The sequence below is a fragment of the Denticeps clupeoides genome, chromosome 17 (assembly GCF_900700375.1).
Source record: "Denticeps clupeoides chromosome 17, fDenClu1.1, whole genome shotgun sequence".
NCBI lineage: Eukaryota > Metazoa > Chordata > Actinopteri > Clupeiformes > Denticipitidae > Denticeps > Denticeps clupeoides.
The window spans coordinates 10034739-10049385 of record NC_041723.1 but is presented as its reverse complement, the minus strand read 5'-3'; the positions used below and the strand labels follow the sequence as shown (position 1 = coordinate 10049385).

General features: G+C 43.4%; 1 protein-coding gene across 4 annotated transcripts; it reads right to left on the bottom strand.

The window, feature by feature from the left end:
- Positions 1 to 378: 378 nt before the first annotated feature.
- Positions 379 to 14186, bottom strand: wnk1a (WNK lysine deficient protein kinase 1a). Of its 4 annotated transcripts, none has more exons than XM_028959245.1 (26): positions 13624 to 14186; positions 11630 to 12740; positions 9960 to 10132; positions 9647 to 9867; positions 7984 to 8141; positions 7511 to 7599; positions 7054 to 7273; positions 6636 to 6855; positions 5656 to 5804; positions 5496 to 5567; positions 5300 to 5398; positions 4971 to 5054; positions 4747 to 4823; positions 4509 to 4659; positions 4204 to 4320; positions 3986 to 4099; positions 3850 to 3901; positions 3503 to 3646; positions 2591 to 3408; positions 2475 to 2511; positions 2306 to 2379; positions 1765 to 2198; positions 1457 to 1650; positions 1288 to 1371; positions 1003 to 1181; positions 379 to 860 (listed from the first exon to the last, which is right to left on the bottom strand). In XM_028959245.1, exons 2-26 carry the CDS (start codon positions 12350 to 12352, stop codon positions 546 to 548), a joined length of 4998 nt encoding a protein of 1665 aa, XP_028815078.1. In that variant the 5' UTR covers positions 12353 to 12740; positions 13624 to 14186; the 3' UTR covers positions 379 to 545. The 4 variants fall into 4 exon arrangements, with proteins under 4 accessions (XP_028815078.1, XP_028815079.1, XP_028815080.1 ...); XM_028959246.1 differs by lacking the exon at positions 13624 to 14186 and adding an exon at positions 13123 to 13141; XM_028959247.1 differs by lacking the exon at positions 4971 to 5054.
- Positions 14187 to 14647: the final 461 nt, after the last annotated feature.

The window sequence follows — 14647 nt, the reverse complement described above, 5'->3', positions numbered from 1 at the left end:
AAAGAAAGTCCACAAATTAAATCAAGTCGGACATGTCACTACAACATGTACATGGTGTCAAATCAATCATGTCATATTAGCTGTACACAGTTAAATATTCCCTCTTGTATGGGGTCTCTTTCGGTCCCCAACACCTCCATTCTGCTAACTGTACTTGATAACTTGCCTCATTATATTTTGTGCTGAAAACAACCAACTATGTAATGGAACTTGCTGAACAATGTAATGGCATATGAGAGAGGGAAGTTGTGAAGTAAAAAAAAAAAAAATAAAGTGATTGCTTTAAATAATCTACCTGAAAATGATTCAGATATGCAATGCACCTCACCACAAGAAAATTATGCCTTTGAAAACTACAAAAGAAGTCAGCAGCAGGGATTATGAAACTGAAACATTGAGCAATTCAATTTAATACAGCAGGGCTTTATATACAAACGTGCACCTGGTCTTATTCTAGAACTAACAACCATAACATCGGCTTTAAGACTTCTGAGTGTGTTGTTGTGCATGATGTCTAATTTCATCAAACAGAAAAGTGCCCTCCATCAACTGGCTTGGGATGTCCTCAGATGCCCCCCTCCATTGTTGTTACTAGGCTTATGGCCTCCTCCCATGTGGAAACCCTGCTGTAGCGAAGCTGGGGCTGGTGTAGGCTGGAGCATGCCCAACTGCGAGTGGCCCACAGGGCCAGACCACTGGGGGTTACCGCTGTAAGGCGCACAGGAGTAGCCGAACTGCTGTGGGGCCAAGCCCAAAGGACTTATGTGTGCACCCACAGAGGCTGGAAGAACATTGGTAGCCGGAACAGAACCAGCAAGTGAGCAAAGCTGACTGGGCGCGGAAAACTTGCGAGGAATTGTCTAAAGAATTGGGAAAAAACGATAAACAAACATACTGACTTAGATACATTTATCCCGACATCTATACCCTTTACATGAAACAGACCTTGATTTTTTTAACTAAACTAGAATTTTTATATAATAACAGGTATTTCATCCTTACATCAGTTCCCTGCGAGTTCTGTTTTGGCCCCTTCTTAGTCTGCACCAGATTCATGGCATCTCGTGCCCAGTTATCCACCAGCTGGTGCAAGTCATCTGTGAAGGTGCCTGTGCCGCTCTGCGTGGTACCAGGCGTTTGACTTTGGCTTGACTCGTTTGATGCACTACTGCAACTATTACCTGTGCAACCCACAAAATAATAAAATATATAGTAAAAGAGTATATAAATGTATATTTCAAAACAGGTTTTGGGGAGAAAAGGCAAAAAAAAAAAAAAAGAACTCACTTATTGAAGAAAGACAATTTGTAGATACAACACAAGTGTCTGGGAGCTTATTTAACCCTTGTTCACTCTTAACTGTGAATTTACCTGTGCGAAATACAGGTAAAAACGAATTATAACAATGGCCACAACCTATACAACATCCTATTGCTTAAGCAAAAAGTTTAAGTACCTGTGCCTTGAGTTGTTCCTTGGAAGATGCTACGGCCCAACTTATTGCTTTTGCCTTTAGCTGGTCTCCGTCTAGTACCAGACACCAACGCTGGGGGCATGAGCACAGCAGGTGGTGTTCTGCCCAGCCGAGAATAGAGGGCCTCGATCTCTTCTTTCTGGCGAAACTGTAAGGCATTTATCTCCGACATGTGCCTACATATGCAAATAAAAAACATTGTGAGATGACCTTGATGACTCAACCACGCATACTCAATGTTTCAATTAGAAATGCAGGTCATGTTTAGACAATGACATGGAGAAGCCCACCTATCCCTGAGCTGGCTGATCTCCCTCTGAAAGACCTCATCCTCTGGTTCTGAATCACAGTCACTACTGAGGCAGTAGCAGGGATTAGGGAAGCTGACAGGAGGGGTCCTTACAGCAACATCAGCCTCTTGCCCCTTATGATCAAGCGATATAGGTTGTGCTTCTGAGGTGTGAGACACTGAGAAACGGCCCACTTTAACCTCCAAGTTGGACACCTGAAAACGTCCAATAACTTTTGAAGCAGTCATGGCCTTTGATGAATCATGCTTTATGCCGTTTATCGTCTGAGATTTGTGAAGCGTGTTCTCTGGGCTTGATAGAGAAGAGGACGATGAAGACGTAGAGGAAGAGGATGACGGAGTTGCAGAAGATGATGAGCCTAAGGCTGAAGGATGAGCAATTTTACGTTCTGTATCATCAGGTGCCACAGAGACCTGGAAGAAGAAATTAAGAAAACAATGAGTACAGAGGAGACTTGAGAATGCCTCAGTTAACAAAAAAAACCTACTTAGATCATTAAACATGCAAAAGTATACTGAACCTGGAATCGACCCATCACAAAACCTCCAGATGAATGTGGAATCAATGACTGCTTCTCTTCAGCATAGGGAGATGCTGTTGGAACAAAGAGTTTAAAAACAAGTGTAAAGAAAGTTATTCAATAAAAAAAAAAAAAAAGTTAAGATGCTCCTCTATCAGTGTTTACACACCTATGGGTCCATCTGGAGTAATAATTGCTGTTGATACCTTGAAAACAAGCGATATTAATATTAGTTTTCCAAAAGAAGCAAAAAAACTATGTACAGATACTTTTGAGACTACAAACCATTGTGCTGGACGGCTCAGTTTCAGTGGGAGTTCCTGCTTGGCCGGCAGTGGTCACAGTGTTTGGCTGCCCACTAGGCAGGGCCAAACTGCAGGGTGGTGTCTGACTTGCAACACCCACAGGAGGAGAGGAAGTGACCACACTGGGTGGAGAGGATGTCGAATCTGTGACCGTGCCATCAGGCTGCACGGAAGAGGAGGATGCAGAATTCTGGTCCATAAAGAGTGATCGCAGCTTTTTGTCTAGAGCATATATGTCTTCTATGCCAGGCACCTTGGCCAGTGCCTCACACTCATTTTCTGCACTGAGAGCAGGCAGCTGACTAGAAACAGCTGGAGACTGCACTGCAGGGATGGCAGAAGGTGGTGCTGCAGAATTGCATGGCACTGGATGCTGCGTCTCTGTGGTGATGCTGCCGCTCCTGCTGTTGCGGCCACCACTGTTCTCACTGTGCTCAAGGCTGGGAGCTACAGATCCCTGGCCATTGACTGCAGAGGTAGACAGCCTATCTGTGCCTGCTGGGATTGGAGCTGGAGAAAGTCTCCCTGCGGTGACTGGCGGAACAGACAGCGCAGAGCCTGGGTGACTGCTACTGACTGAGGGCACATGTGTAAAGCTACCTTGGCCAGCTGCATCTGATGCAGTTGGCTGGTATGGGATGTGGGACATATGTGGTTGGCCGGGGTCCACGGGGGGTTTGCTGCTGGATGTTAGGCAGAGGGCCTGCTGGGGCGTGGGCTCAGCAGTGGAAACCACTTCACTTTCTTCATGCGGCATAATGCATGAGGTATTATGAAGAGGAATGCTTGGATCAGAAGCTGTGAAATTAAAAACATGACAAATTTATATTGTCCTGCTATGCTACTCATATAAGTGAAAGTGAATATTTTAACACTTGGGAAAACGTCTTACCTGATGTAACATCCTCCCCAAAAGACGTACTGGCTGATGGTGGTCCAAAAAATGGATCCTTGCATCGAGTCTCCGGAACAGGGCTGACAATGAAACTTCGGCCGGCTGAGCACACTATCTGGGAAGACACACTCTGTGGGGCACCTGGAAAGGACGTGAGTGCACACACTATAATCTGACACTAAGTGGCTCAAGAGAAAACACAGGACACCCAGATGGTAACTGCATTCACCAATAAATTGGCTTATGGCTGAAACCACATGCTCATATCCCTACAGTACACTACAAAGAGGAAACTGTTCTCTTGCATATAAAGGACTGACTCAAAATATTGTCATAGTCTTTACCAGGCAGAAGAGGACTTGATGTCTTGGGAATCTGTTCCAAATTACTAACAATCTGAAAAACAAGACAAAATGCACACTTACTATGCGCTGTTAAATGCGCATTAGCAGACTGACGGTTTAATGTCTTTCTTCATACCTGAGCATAGCCTTCTTTCATGCCCTCTCTTTTCTTGTCAGCCATTTCAATGACCTCCCGTACTTGCTCAATGAATGAATCACGCTCACTTTCAAGGATGAACTCACTATGGATCTGTTTTAAAAGATAAAAGTTCATTACCAACTACCAATGATTACAATGTGTATACCAATTTACGAAAAATCTTGCAGAAGACTTAAAATGTCATGAGAAGTTACCATGATCTGAGCAATTTCCTCTGGGTTGTCACCATCCAAGTCAAACTTGAATGTCACCATTTTCCGGTTATGAGTTTCTAACTGGCATTCTGCAACCCGATCACCAATGCTGCATATCTGGATTTTAGTTGGAAAAATTAAATATTACTAAACAGTCATCACAAAAAAAAACAAACCCAAAAAACCCCACTGATTTTGCCTGGTTTGCAAATTAAGATGCTTGGTTTGATTAACGGTGTTGTAGTGGGCTATTAGTTGGACAGAGATATTGTTTCAGCCGAAGCACTGGCAAACAGATGACTTACATTAAGCACATTGAGTTTGGCCTTGGCCATCTTCTCATGACGTGAGCGACTGCGCACTGATCTGCGTTGGTGGCGCTTCATAGAACGTCCCTCATGTCTCCCCCCTGTTCCTTCATTGCCATCACTCAAACCAGATGCAGCATCTGAAAGACTGAACAGGGCAGAAATAATCAATTTGGCTTCAAAGTAATCATATATACAGAAACTATGAATGCTAACAAGATAAATGAATTCCAACCTTTCTGTGGAAGGTGGCAGTAATGTTTGTCCTGATGTCTGCTCCACTGACAAAGGAGGCAGGATATTCAGCGTCGCCTTGAAGGTCAAACCAAACAAAAGTACGATGAAACTGACACCCAGAGAAAATACAACATTCCACACAGGTGAACTTCACACAACATTGGTAGAAGGAGTTTATGGTCAACTCTAAATCAACCACAGCACAACCATGTGTATTTATACCTGAGAGGCCTGATAAAGAAAATAAAGGTGTTCAGCATTTGGTGGTGGAGAGAAAATAGGAGGGCTCAGCTCATTAGCCCATGCCTGAATGCCATGCAATAACAGGCAGCATGCAGAAAGACAGAGGGAGGTACAGAAACAATAATTGCGAGAGGAAGATAGTATAAAAGGTTGAATAAAAAACACACACACACACACACACACACACACACACATATATATATGAGAGAGACACAGACAGAATAATACAAAATAATAGAGAAATGCTTCAAAATGTCAGTTTTCATGCACTGAGTGACTGTTACATGGTTTAATTATTAATAGGTCACCTGTGGAATCAAGGATCCATGCAGTGTCTGGGTTTGTGTGTTACTGGTGGTGACACTGCCCTCTTGCTGTGGATGTTGGTGCAGCAAGGACACACCGGGCTGAACAAATGAAAGCCAGTGACAAAAGGCATGCAATAAATAAGACAGAATGTGCACTACATATTTGAAAAACATTTTAAGCACATGGGTGACAAACCAGCAGCATTACAGTTCCAGTCTGACAGCCAGTCCCTACAGGAACAGAATCACTGGTATGTGGTACAGGGACCTGGGAACAGGAGAGGAGGATATGAATTTAGCAAAAGTAGAATAAACTGTGATTACACACTAAAGCAAATTCATGATTAGTGACTTACAAAAGTCTGGCCTGTATTGTGTTGCAGTAGAATCTGGGTTTGTGTGTTCTGAGTGGTTCCTACAAGTTGAGACTGACTGGGCAGGGAAGAGTAAGAAATCACAGGCTGAGCGTCACTCTGGACTGCGGAACACTGCACTGTCTCCATGGCTATACAAAGAAAAGGGAACAAAAATCAAGGCAGACATTAAAAATCCACAAAAAAAATAATTCAAATTGTTAAAATGCAATATCTAACAATTTTTAGTTGACTAATTAATTATATAATTAATAAAGCACCAGAATGTCAAGAAAAAGTGAGGAAAATCTAGCAGTTGCCTACCCTGTCTCAAAATACCACTGTGTGCCCCAAGAGGTTACAGGCACCTAAAATATGCCTGCGGTCAAGTTTCATTAAAAAATGCATTCCATACCCACTACGTCACTCATAGCTATGGAAATTTCTCAAAGGGATGACAAAAGATTACATCCTTCATTCTGAAAAAAGGTGTCAAGTATCAATTGGTCTGCACTCACCACATTCCTAAGCAAGCTTACTAAAACAAAATCCTTTCAAAAGATGTACACGCGTTCTCTAAATGATAGCTAGTAGTAGGATGGATCCTTGACTTCAAGAAACACCAACAATTACCTGCCATATTTGCAGGTAAAGAAGTTTAGTTTTGCATTGTGCAGGGGCAGTGGTGGCCTAGCGGGTAAGGAAAAGGGCCTGTAATTGCAAGGTACCGTCCCCACACACTGCTCCCCGGGCGCCTTTCATGGCTGCCCACTAAGGTGAATGGTTAAATGCAGAGGACACATTTTGTTGTGTCACCGTGTACTGTGCTGTAGTGATCACAATGACAATCACTTCACTTTCACAATGTGCAAAACAAGAAGAAAACAAATGTTGATTTTAGACTTAATTGCTCCGTAAAAAGAGTAAAAGGACTTGGCTGATTAACTTTTTTTTTTTTTGGCCCTAACTGATAAATCTCTTACTTGGATGTTGCTGCTGATCCGTCTCAAGATCCACTGATTCTGTTTGAACTTGAGAAAGGGGTTGCTGAGGCTCTGGCATCTGCTCTGTCTCAAGCTTCCTCTTCACCTGCTCCCGAACCATCTGTCTCTGGTCCCTCTTCCGACAGATGAGGGCTACTCTATCTTTGATGGCCTTTGCAATAGTCTTGTGGTCACCTTCACAGACATAACCAGAAGCCACCTGCCAAATGCACACACATTTGCAGGTCCAAATCAAGTTTATCATGTTAACCTTGGAATTTGATAACATTTTCCATGGGAAAGTAAGTGCTAATGTTTCCTTTGAAATTACATGAAACTTGAATAATGAGACCATACAGTTTTAAAATATACAGTCTGGTAATACTCGAACAATAGAAAGACCAGAATCTGTCCCCACCATTTCCTGAGCCACGTCCTCTGGAACGTCTTTCTGAAGGTCAAAGGAGAATTCAATGGCTTCGTTTTCTTTGTACTTTCCTTTGAGTTTCTTGACATCTTCAATACGCAACCACAGCTTTATGGCAACCATCTCCCCGTCGTCTTCCTCAGCCAGTTCCACTCGCACGCCCGTCTCCTCTTGAAAGAAGGCATGGTTCAGCAAGTCCTTGATTGAGTACCTGTACAAACCATTGTAATACAGATCCACAAAAGAGAAGAAAATAGAACTAACATCATACCCACAGTTCAGACACTTCAATCCTTAATTCATTTCTAGATTTTGCTTATTAATATAATTACATTTTACTCAAAATGGTTACAAACGAGATGTCCCTCATTTAATGAACATATGAGCCCTGAAGCTGTGCTTATAAGCCTGTTCTTGCACTCCTATTTGTCAGACCTCATTAGCTTACCTCTCGTCTTTATTCTGACGAATGCATCCCTCGATGATCTCCTTAACCTCAGGGATAGCTACTTTATCAAAACTGCCAGGTTTTACCCCCTGCAGCAGGGGAACACAGAAACCACTAAACTTTAAAAAAAAAAAAAGAAAAGTCTACAAACGGTTCTACACAAACACGATGTTTAGAGACCCAAATGACCGCTGCACACAGCACCCTTACTTTTTAATTTTGTGTTGATAAATTCTGCCCTTTTACAGGAGTAGCTGCTTGCTTTCGAAGCACACAAATAGCTAATTTACTGCATCCATGGTCAGGCCAAATGCATTCCTTAGGTTTCAACAAAAAGGGTCCAAAGCGGAATAACTTACCATATATCAAGTGAACTTAACAGATTTATAATGGCTCAAAAAGAGTGGAGCAGATAAACACAGCAGAGAGCACGCCCTACACAGCTCTCTTCCATCATCGAGGGAAAGACTTACACTGGTGACTCTGCGATAGATCTGTGCTGCATTCTGGCACTCGGAGTACGGGTACTCAGAAGTAGCCATCTCCAGCATGCACATCCCAAAGGCATAGACATCCACTGACTCGTCATATTTTTCTTCGTACATCTCAGGGGCCATGAATTCTGGGGTACCTTAAATCAAAAGAATGATTCAGAATTCTTGTAGTTGCCTAAAACATCCTCCCCACTGAAGAGGAGACATGAAGAGGATGACCAAGGTGACGATGCTGACCAGTAACCTGTGAGAAAAGAGAGAGTGGAGTGGATAGAGGAGGCAAAAAGGGAAAGAAAGCAAAAAAAGAGGAAGGGGAAACTGTTCTCAGTTAGACTGTAATGAGTGGAGCACAAGTTTCTCTCTGTAAGACCTTTGGCATCAGACTCATATGGCAAAGGATTGAATGCTGGTGTGCAGAACCAACTAAGAGGCCCGAACCGACCTGTCGACTCAGAATCAGTCTTAAAGAAGTGCACAGAAGTTATCAGACTAAATGATGTCATGCCTGCTATAACTTGAATATAAAATTTGGAAAAACTGAGATGAGCCACTGGTCAGGGGGCCTCTAAGGCTACCAGAAAAACAGAGTACTAGCCATGGAAGTGACCATAAAAAAACCCTACCTTTCATTACAGCACAAAAATTACACTTACCTTTAGGTTCAACCTGCTCAGAAGAAATGCAATAATTAACAATACTCCATTGCTAGTTTTTCAGCAGTTAGACTCTGCACACCAACTCAAACAAAAATAATAAATAACACTTTTCAACTAATTAAAGGCCTTACATAGAAAAACTGGTTTGATTTTTATAAAAATGTCTGAATGTGTCACATGGTACCAGTGCACTTACCAAGACCATTTCCTGAATACTTACTGACTGCCTGTACTGCAGTACACTAAATAAGCCTTCAAGCAGAATAAGGCAAAAGCTGTGGTTAGAGCCTAAAGTGTCCCCTGTTCATAAACCAAAGTGGGAATAAGAATGCTAAAGCTCCTAAGAAAAAAAAAAAAAAACAACTCAGCAAGTAGAGGCACCTGTAAACACTAAATGAGGGCACATGACAAGAAAAAGGGAAAAACACTGTAAAAAAAACAGACATTTAAAAAAAGAGAAATGGACAGTGTTATTGGCATCAAGCTTGGCATTTTTGAAAGAAACAGACCACACATTTCCAAACCACAGAACAAGCAGCACATGGAAAAAGTACCTAGCATGCCCAAGGATGGGCTTGTCTCTATATGCAAAGATCAGACCTGTTTTTGTTTTCCTGCAGACAAGCCACGATTCAATTATCAGTGGTTCGCTAGTGCTGGGAATTCAAGGGAACTACTTACTCAGTGAAGTCACCTGAAATAATGAACTTAAAAACATAAAAGCATAACAGAGGGAAGGACTGATCAGTGGCTTTAAGAAGGAAGAGACAGCAAGGTCTGACTTCACTTTCCATGAGCAGGAGCCCTGGTTAGCTGTGGTTTTGAGAGTTCAGGGAAACACTGTGGTCTGCTCTCACACCACACTGTTAAATGACACTTTGAAGAAAGAAGAAAAGAGCCTCAGTGAAAAAGCCAATTTCCCTTTTGACAGTACCAGTACATCTTTTCTCATGTTGCACACGGACCGACGGCAAAACGAGGCGTACCTATAACACTCTTGGCAAACGAAGCCCTCTTCAGCGTGGCAAGGCCCAGGTCACCAATCTTGACCGAACCAGTAGGGCCAGTGATGAAAATGTTGTCACATTTAAGATCTCGATGGATGATAGGAGGGGATCTTGTGTGCAGAAAATGAAGTCCTTTCAGGATCTGCCGGCACCAGCTACGCAGGACTTTAATCTTCATTTCTTTGAACCGTTTCAGGTACCTTGATTGCACAAAAAAAGGATAATAAGCTCAGCTGGTCTGCAAGGAATTGCCACAAATACAATAGGCACTTGTACACGAATTGCCACTCACGTTTTCAGAGTGCCAGAAGTCATAAGTTCAGTCACCAATACGATGCACTTCTTGCCCTTAGATGGTGATTCCCAGGAATCATAGAAACGAACAATGTTAGGATGCTGCAGGCCCTTCAGCATACCAGCCTCTTCTTTGAAGCGCTGGCGTTCAGACTTGGTCAACTTGCGATCCTAACACAGAAGTAGAAAAAATGAGCTTCAGTACATGTATATTAAATCAAGCAACTTTAGGTCAACAAATTAAAGAAACACGTACATAAAAACCACACACACACACACCCACACCCACACACATATATGTCTAATGCAGCATGGCATCATGAAGTACCTTAAAATATGTTGAATCATTGTTGGAATGACAAATTTGCAAATGTGAATTTAAAAGCATACGAGAACCACGGTCAGACTGAACGTTGCATAACAAGTGTCTCTTCATTTACCCTGTATTAGCGCCAACAAGTGTAGATGAGCTAAATAGTTACAGCTGATTAAATACAATAAAATTATTCAGATACTAATCCTATTTTAAACAGCCTCAAATTATTAAGCGCCCTCAAATCAGATTCTTAGGCTGACATTGCACTTTGAAGAACAGACAATCATTCTGCTGAAACATCTTAGGAACCCGTTTATAAGGTGGAGGTTGTACTAGATTGGACGTTTTCCCTCAAGCTCATTTGCACAGACCTCACCTGGCTTGAGCACGTTTACTTGGAACAAGTCCAGTGGCGACTTGGGCAGCCTGGCATTGACTGATCTGCTTAGCAACAAGCATCAGCTGATCAAGACATTTTTTAAATCTTATTCATATCATCAGCAAAGAAATTAGGTCCTTCACACAGAATATGGAGGCCTGACGAAAGAAAAACCTGGAAACTTTCCATCCCTCACCACAGCAAAAAGAATATGAGCAGCTCAGAACAAGCAGAGTGAAACAGATGATTCAGAAAATGATTCATTCAAACCCTGCCATTCACTGATACTTAAATGAAAAACCTCCAGGAGGCGAAGATTGTGACAAAACACACAAGATTCCACAAGTATCACTACGCACAAACTAAAAAAAAGTGCCTGGGCAGGGGGTTTTAAAGAAGGAAGAAAATTTGATTAGAATATAGAGAAACAATAGTATTTAAGAGGACAAAAAAAAGTGAAAACAGAAAAATCCTGAATGCTATTAAGCATTTATTACTGTTTGTGCATTTATTACTATTACTGTGTGTGTGCGACACATTGTCACATGAAAGGAATAATTTCTTATAGGAAACCAGCTGAAGAAGGCCTTGGCAGAGGAGGGCAAAGTGGTTCATGCTGAAGATTAGACATTCTTCAGCAAAGAAGCTGACCCACATTCAAACTATGTACAAATATTCAACACAACCCCCCACAATCATCCTGTAGTATACATTAAATATACCACTGATTCTATATACCACTTCTATACCAAAAAAACATAGACCTGCTCATAGACCTGAATAATAATGTAGTAATGTGAGAAACTACTAAAGGAAGGCACATGGCCTCACTTTATTTTATTGCATCTTAAGCTTATATGACACTGCCAAAATGTAGTGTATCTGTGTGCAACATTTGCATATGACAAAACAACTTGAACTTGATATGATGTTTTGATTCTGATCTGCAAAGGTTGCAGAAAAAAATAATTACCTGTAGTTCGCACCATGCGACCTCAACAGTGGTCTCAGTGTCCAGGCCTTTGTACACAGTCTTAAAAGAACCACGCCCAATTTCAATGTCAAATTTTAAGAAGCGGCCATCAGGTGAGGTGCTCACAGCCTTGGTTTCCGCTTCCTCTGTGTCGTCTTGCGCATCCTTGTCATGTTCCTTCTGTTCAACATCTGCCTGAGCCTTGTCTGGGTCTTTTGACGCGTCTCCAGCCTGTTTTTTTAAGTCTTCTGGGCCAATTACACTTATCGCGGACACCAGGACCTTATTTGAGGGGTCCAATGATGACACAGAGTCACCTGCCCCACAATCTCCCTTCAGCTCAACGGTCTCGTGTTCCACAGCCAAAGTGCCATTTCTGGCCTCAGTCTTCTTTAGCTCTTGGTTTTCAACCACGCCATTACAAGGTACAACTTTAATAGCAACAGCTCTGGTAGCTTCGGGTCCAAACGCTGGAGGGTTACGTTTGCAGTCTGGCGGTGAGGTGAGGAGAGAAGACTTGCTGGGCATCTCCAGGGCAGTGGCATTGGAGTCGCAGATAACACTGCGACGGAAAAAACGGTGCTCGGCCTTGAGCAGCTCCCTTTCCCGCTCAACGGTGTGGGGTCGTCGGGGCACCTCACCCAGGAGCGAGTCAGATCCGGAGCCATTAGGATTCTTTTGGGGAGACAGGAACTTTACCATCTTGCTGAGGTTTTCGGACATCTCTGCACCCAAATGGGGGAGCAGATAAGTCAAAATTCAAATACCATCCATACAACGGCAAACAAAAGGTGAAATTCCACAACTAAAAGGCCGAGTACGCGTTTTTGAGAGCTGTGTCAAGTCAGTAGTCTGTGCTTTCCGGCTCTGATATAGTTGGCACTTGTTCAGGGAGAAAGTGTTTTAGCCTAAGGAAGCACATAAATGGGATGTAAATATTCCCACCAATGCAGTTCTTCACTCCCATTCTGCGAAATAATGGAAAATGCCTTCATCCAGCATAAGGGGACAAAAAAATGACAACAGGGCAGAATGCCGAGTTTAGCAGAAAAGTTCTCCTTGTAGTCAAATGGCACCGAGGTCACGGGGTGCGAGGAAAGTTCCAGAGTCACTGAAAGAATACGAAAAAAAAAAACTTGTCAACAGCAGCGTGTCACATTTTACATGCTATAAACAGATTAGATCAGATGAGATGAGCTGACATATGCACGTGTATGTAGTTTAAAGGGCCATAAAGGTTTTTTTATTATTATTATTCATTTTAACCCCGCCGTGTTAACAATTAACAGAGAGAAGGGTGAATCGACACGACGTCAATGTCATGAGCATAATTTATTACGAACGGACCGGAAGTCGAAATTGACCGAAAGAAACAAGTCAAAAGTTGTTGTTTTTTTTCCCCACACGAAACTTCCACTACTTAAAACACCAAATACGGCCTCCTCAAGAAGCGCTCTTTCACTTTCTACCACATCATTTACACAAAAACATACCGCGTTCTGAGAGCATTTAAGGGCGCTGGGAGCCAAACATTGGAGTCCACGCACGAAGAAATGCACATTTTTACCGCAGGGCCCGGGCGAACTCCGGTGGTAAACAAATGTCGGCCCGTCGGGGAGAACGTCGCCCGGCGTCACCGAACCAGGGCCCACTTGACACTGCAAAAAAACGACGTTCACGCTCCGCGGTGACACGCCGTGAGGAATAAACAAGCCGCGACGGAACGGCAGCTGGCGCCAGATGAGGACGCCGGTTAGCCTGTTAGCTCGCCGGGGCTAATCTCATATTAGCGTGCGAACTCGCCCACGTCAAGATCAGGTTCGCCCATCTGCTAATCCACAGACGACGAGGTGTCGCGGTGTTTTACGCAAACGCTAGAATAATAATAATAATAATAATAAAAATCAGGGGAAAAAGGGGAGGATAAGCGCGGCGGCGTCTTCGCGGCGAAATTCACGCGTCGGCCTTGCGGGGCGGCGACACAACCTGCTCACCTTGCACGCCGTCGCGGCTCCTGCTCTTCTCGGCGAGGAGAAATACCGGGAGGAAACGCGCCACGCAACGCCTGGCCGCCGGCGAACACTCCGTTTCACACGTCGTCTGCGAGGATGCAACGTTCCTCGCACATGCTGCAGCCAAAAAAATACAAAATAAAATGACGCCGTCCGCCCTGCACAAAACGACGAGTCGAAGTGGATAAAAGGGGCGGGGTGGTGGGGGATGGAGCAATTCGCGTTCCTTCAGATAAAGGGGGGGAAAAAAATAAATAAAAGACAAGAATCCAGACGCCCGTCGTGGCGGCTTCACGGCTCCTTTGTTGCGCCGACGCTCCGCGCTGACCTCATTCCTGCCGCTTCCTCCTCACTAGGCGGCGCGACGCGGACTCTCACTTCGGGGATTTTCTTTTGTTAGACCCGAGACGCCGAACCTCGCGGTCTGGACCACGGTTCGAGCCGAATCCCTCCTCCTCTCCGCCGCATTAGCGCGGATGCTAACGAGACGTATTTTTTATTTTTTTATCGAGCTTTTAATGTGGAGAGAACGTTTCCGGGTGCTGCCACACGAACCCCCCCCCCCCCCCCCTTACCTTTTATATATTGTGTTTTTTTTTTTTTTGCATTCGTAGTTGTTCGCGGAGGTTTTGTGTTCGCTCGCCTCCACCCACCGCTTCTGTGGTTGCAGGCGACTTGAGGCAAAAAGGAAACGACATGTGGTTTGTAATTTTCATCACAACAAGGGCCAACCAACTCGAGAGCTGTTTTTTTCCCCCAAAAAAAGAAGCCGTAACAACTGTAAACTAACCCCCGAACTTCCTTCCTCATAACCTCCATCTGTGCAATAGCAAAAATTAATATTTATTAGCATTGAATAATAACATTATTCTCACTGTCCAACACTCACTACTCAACACGTTCATCATTACTGTGAATACTGGCAAACAATGTGAGATAAACGTGCAATAATTCTAATGTGCAGCAACATGTAACCCACACACACTTTATATATAATATACACTGT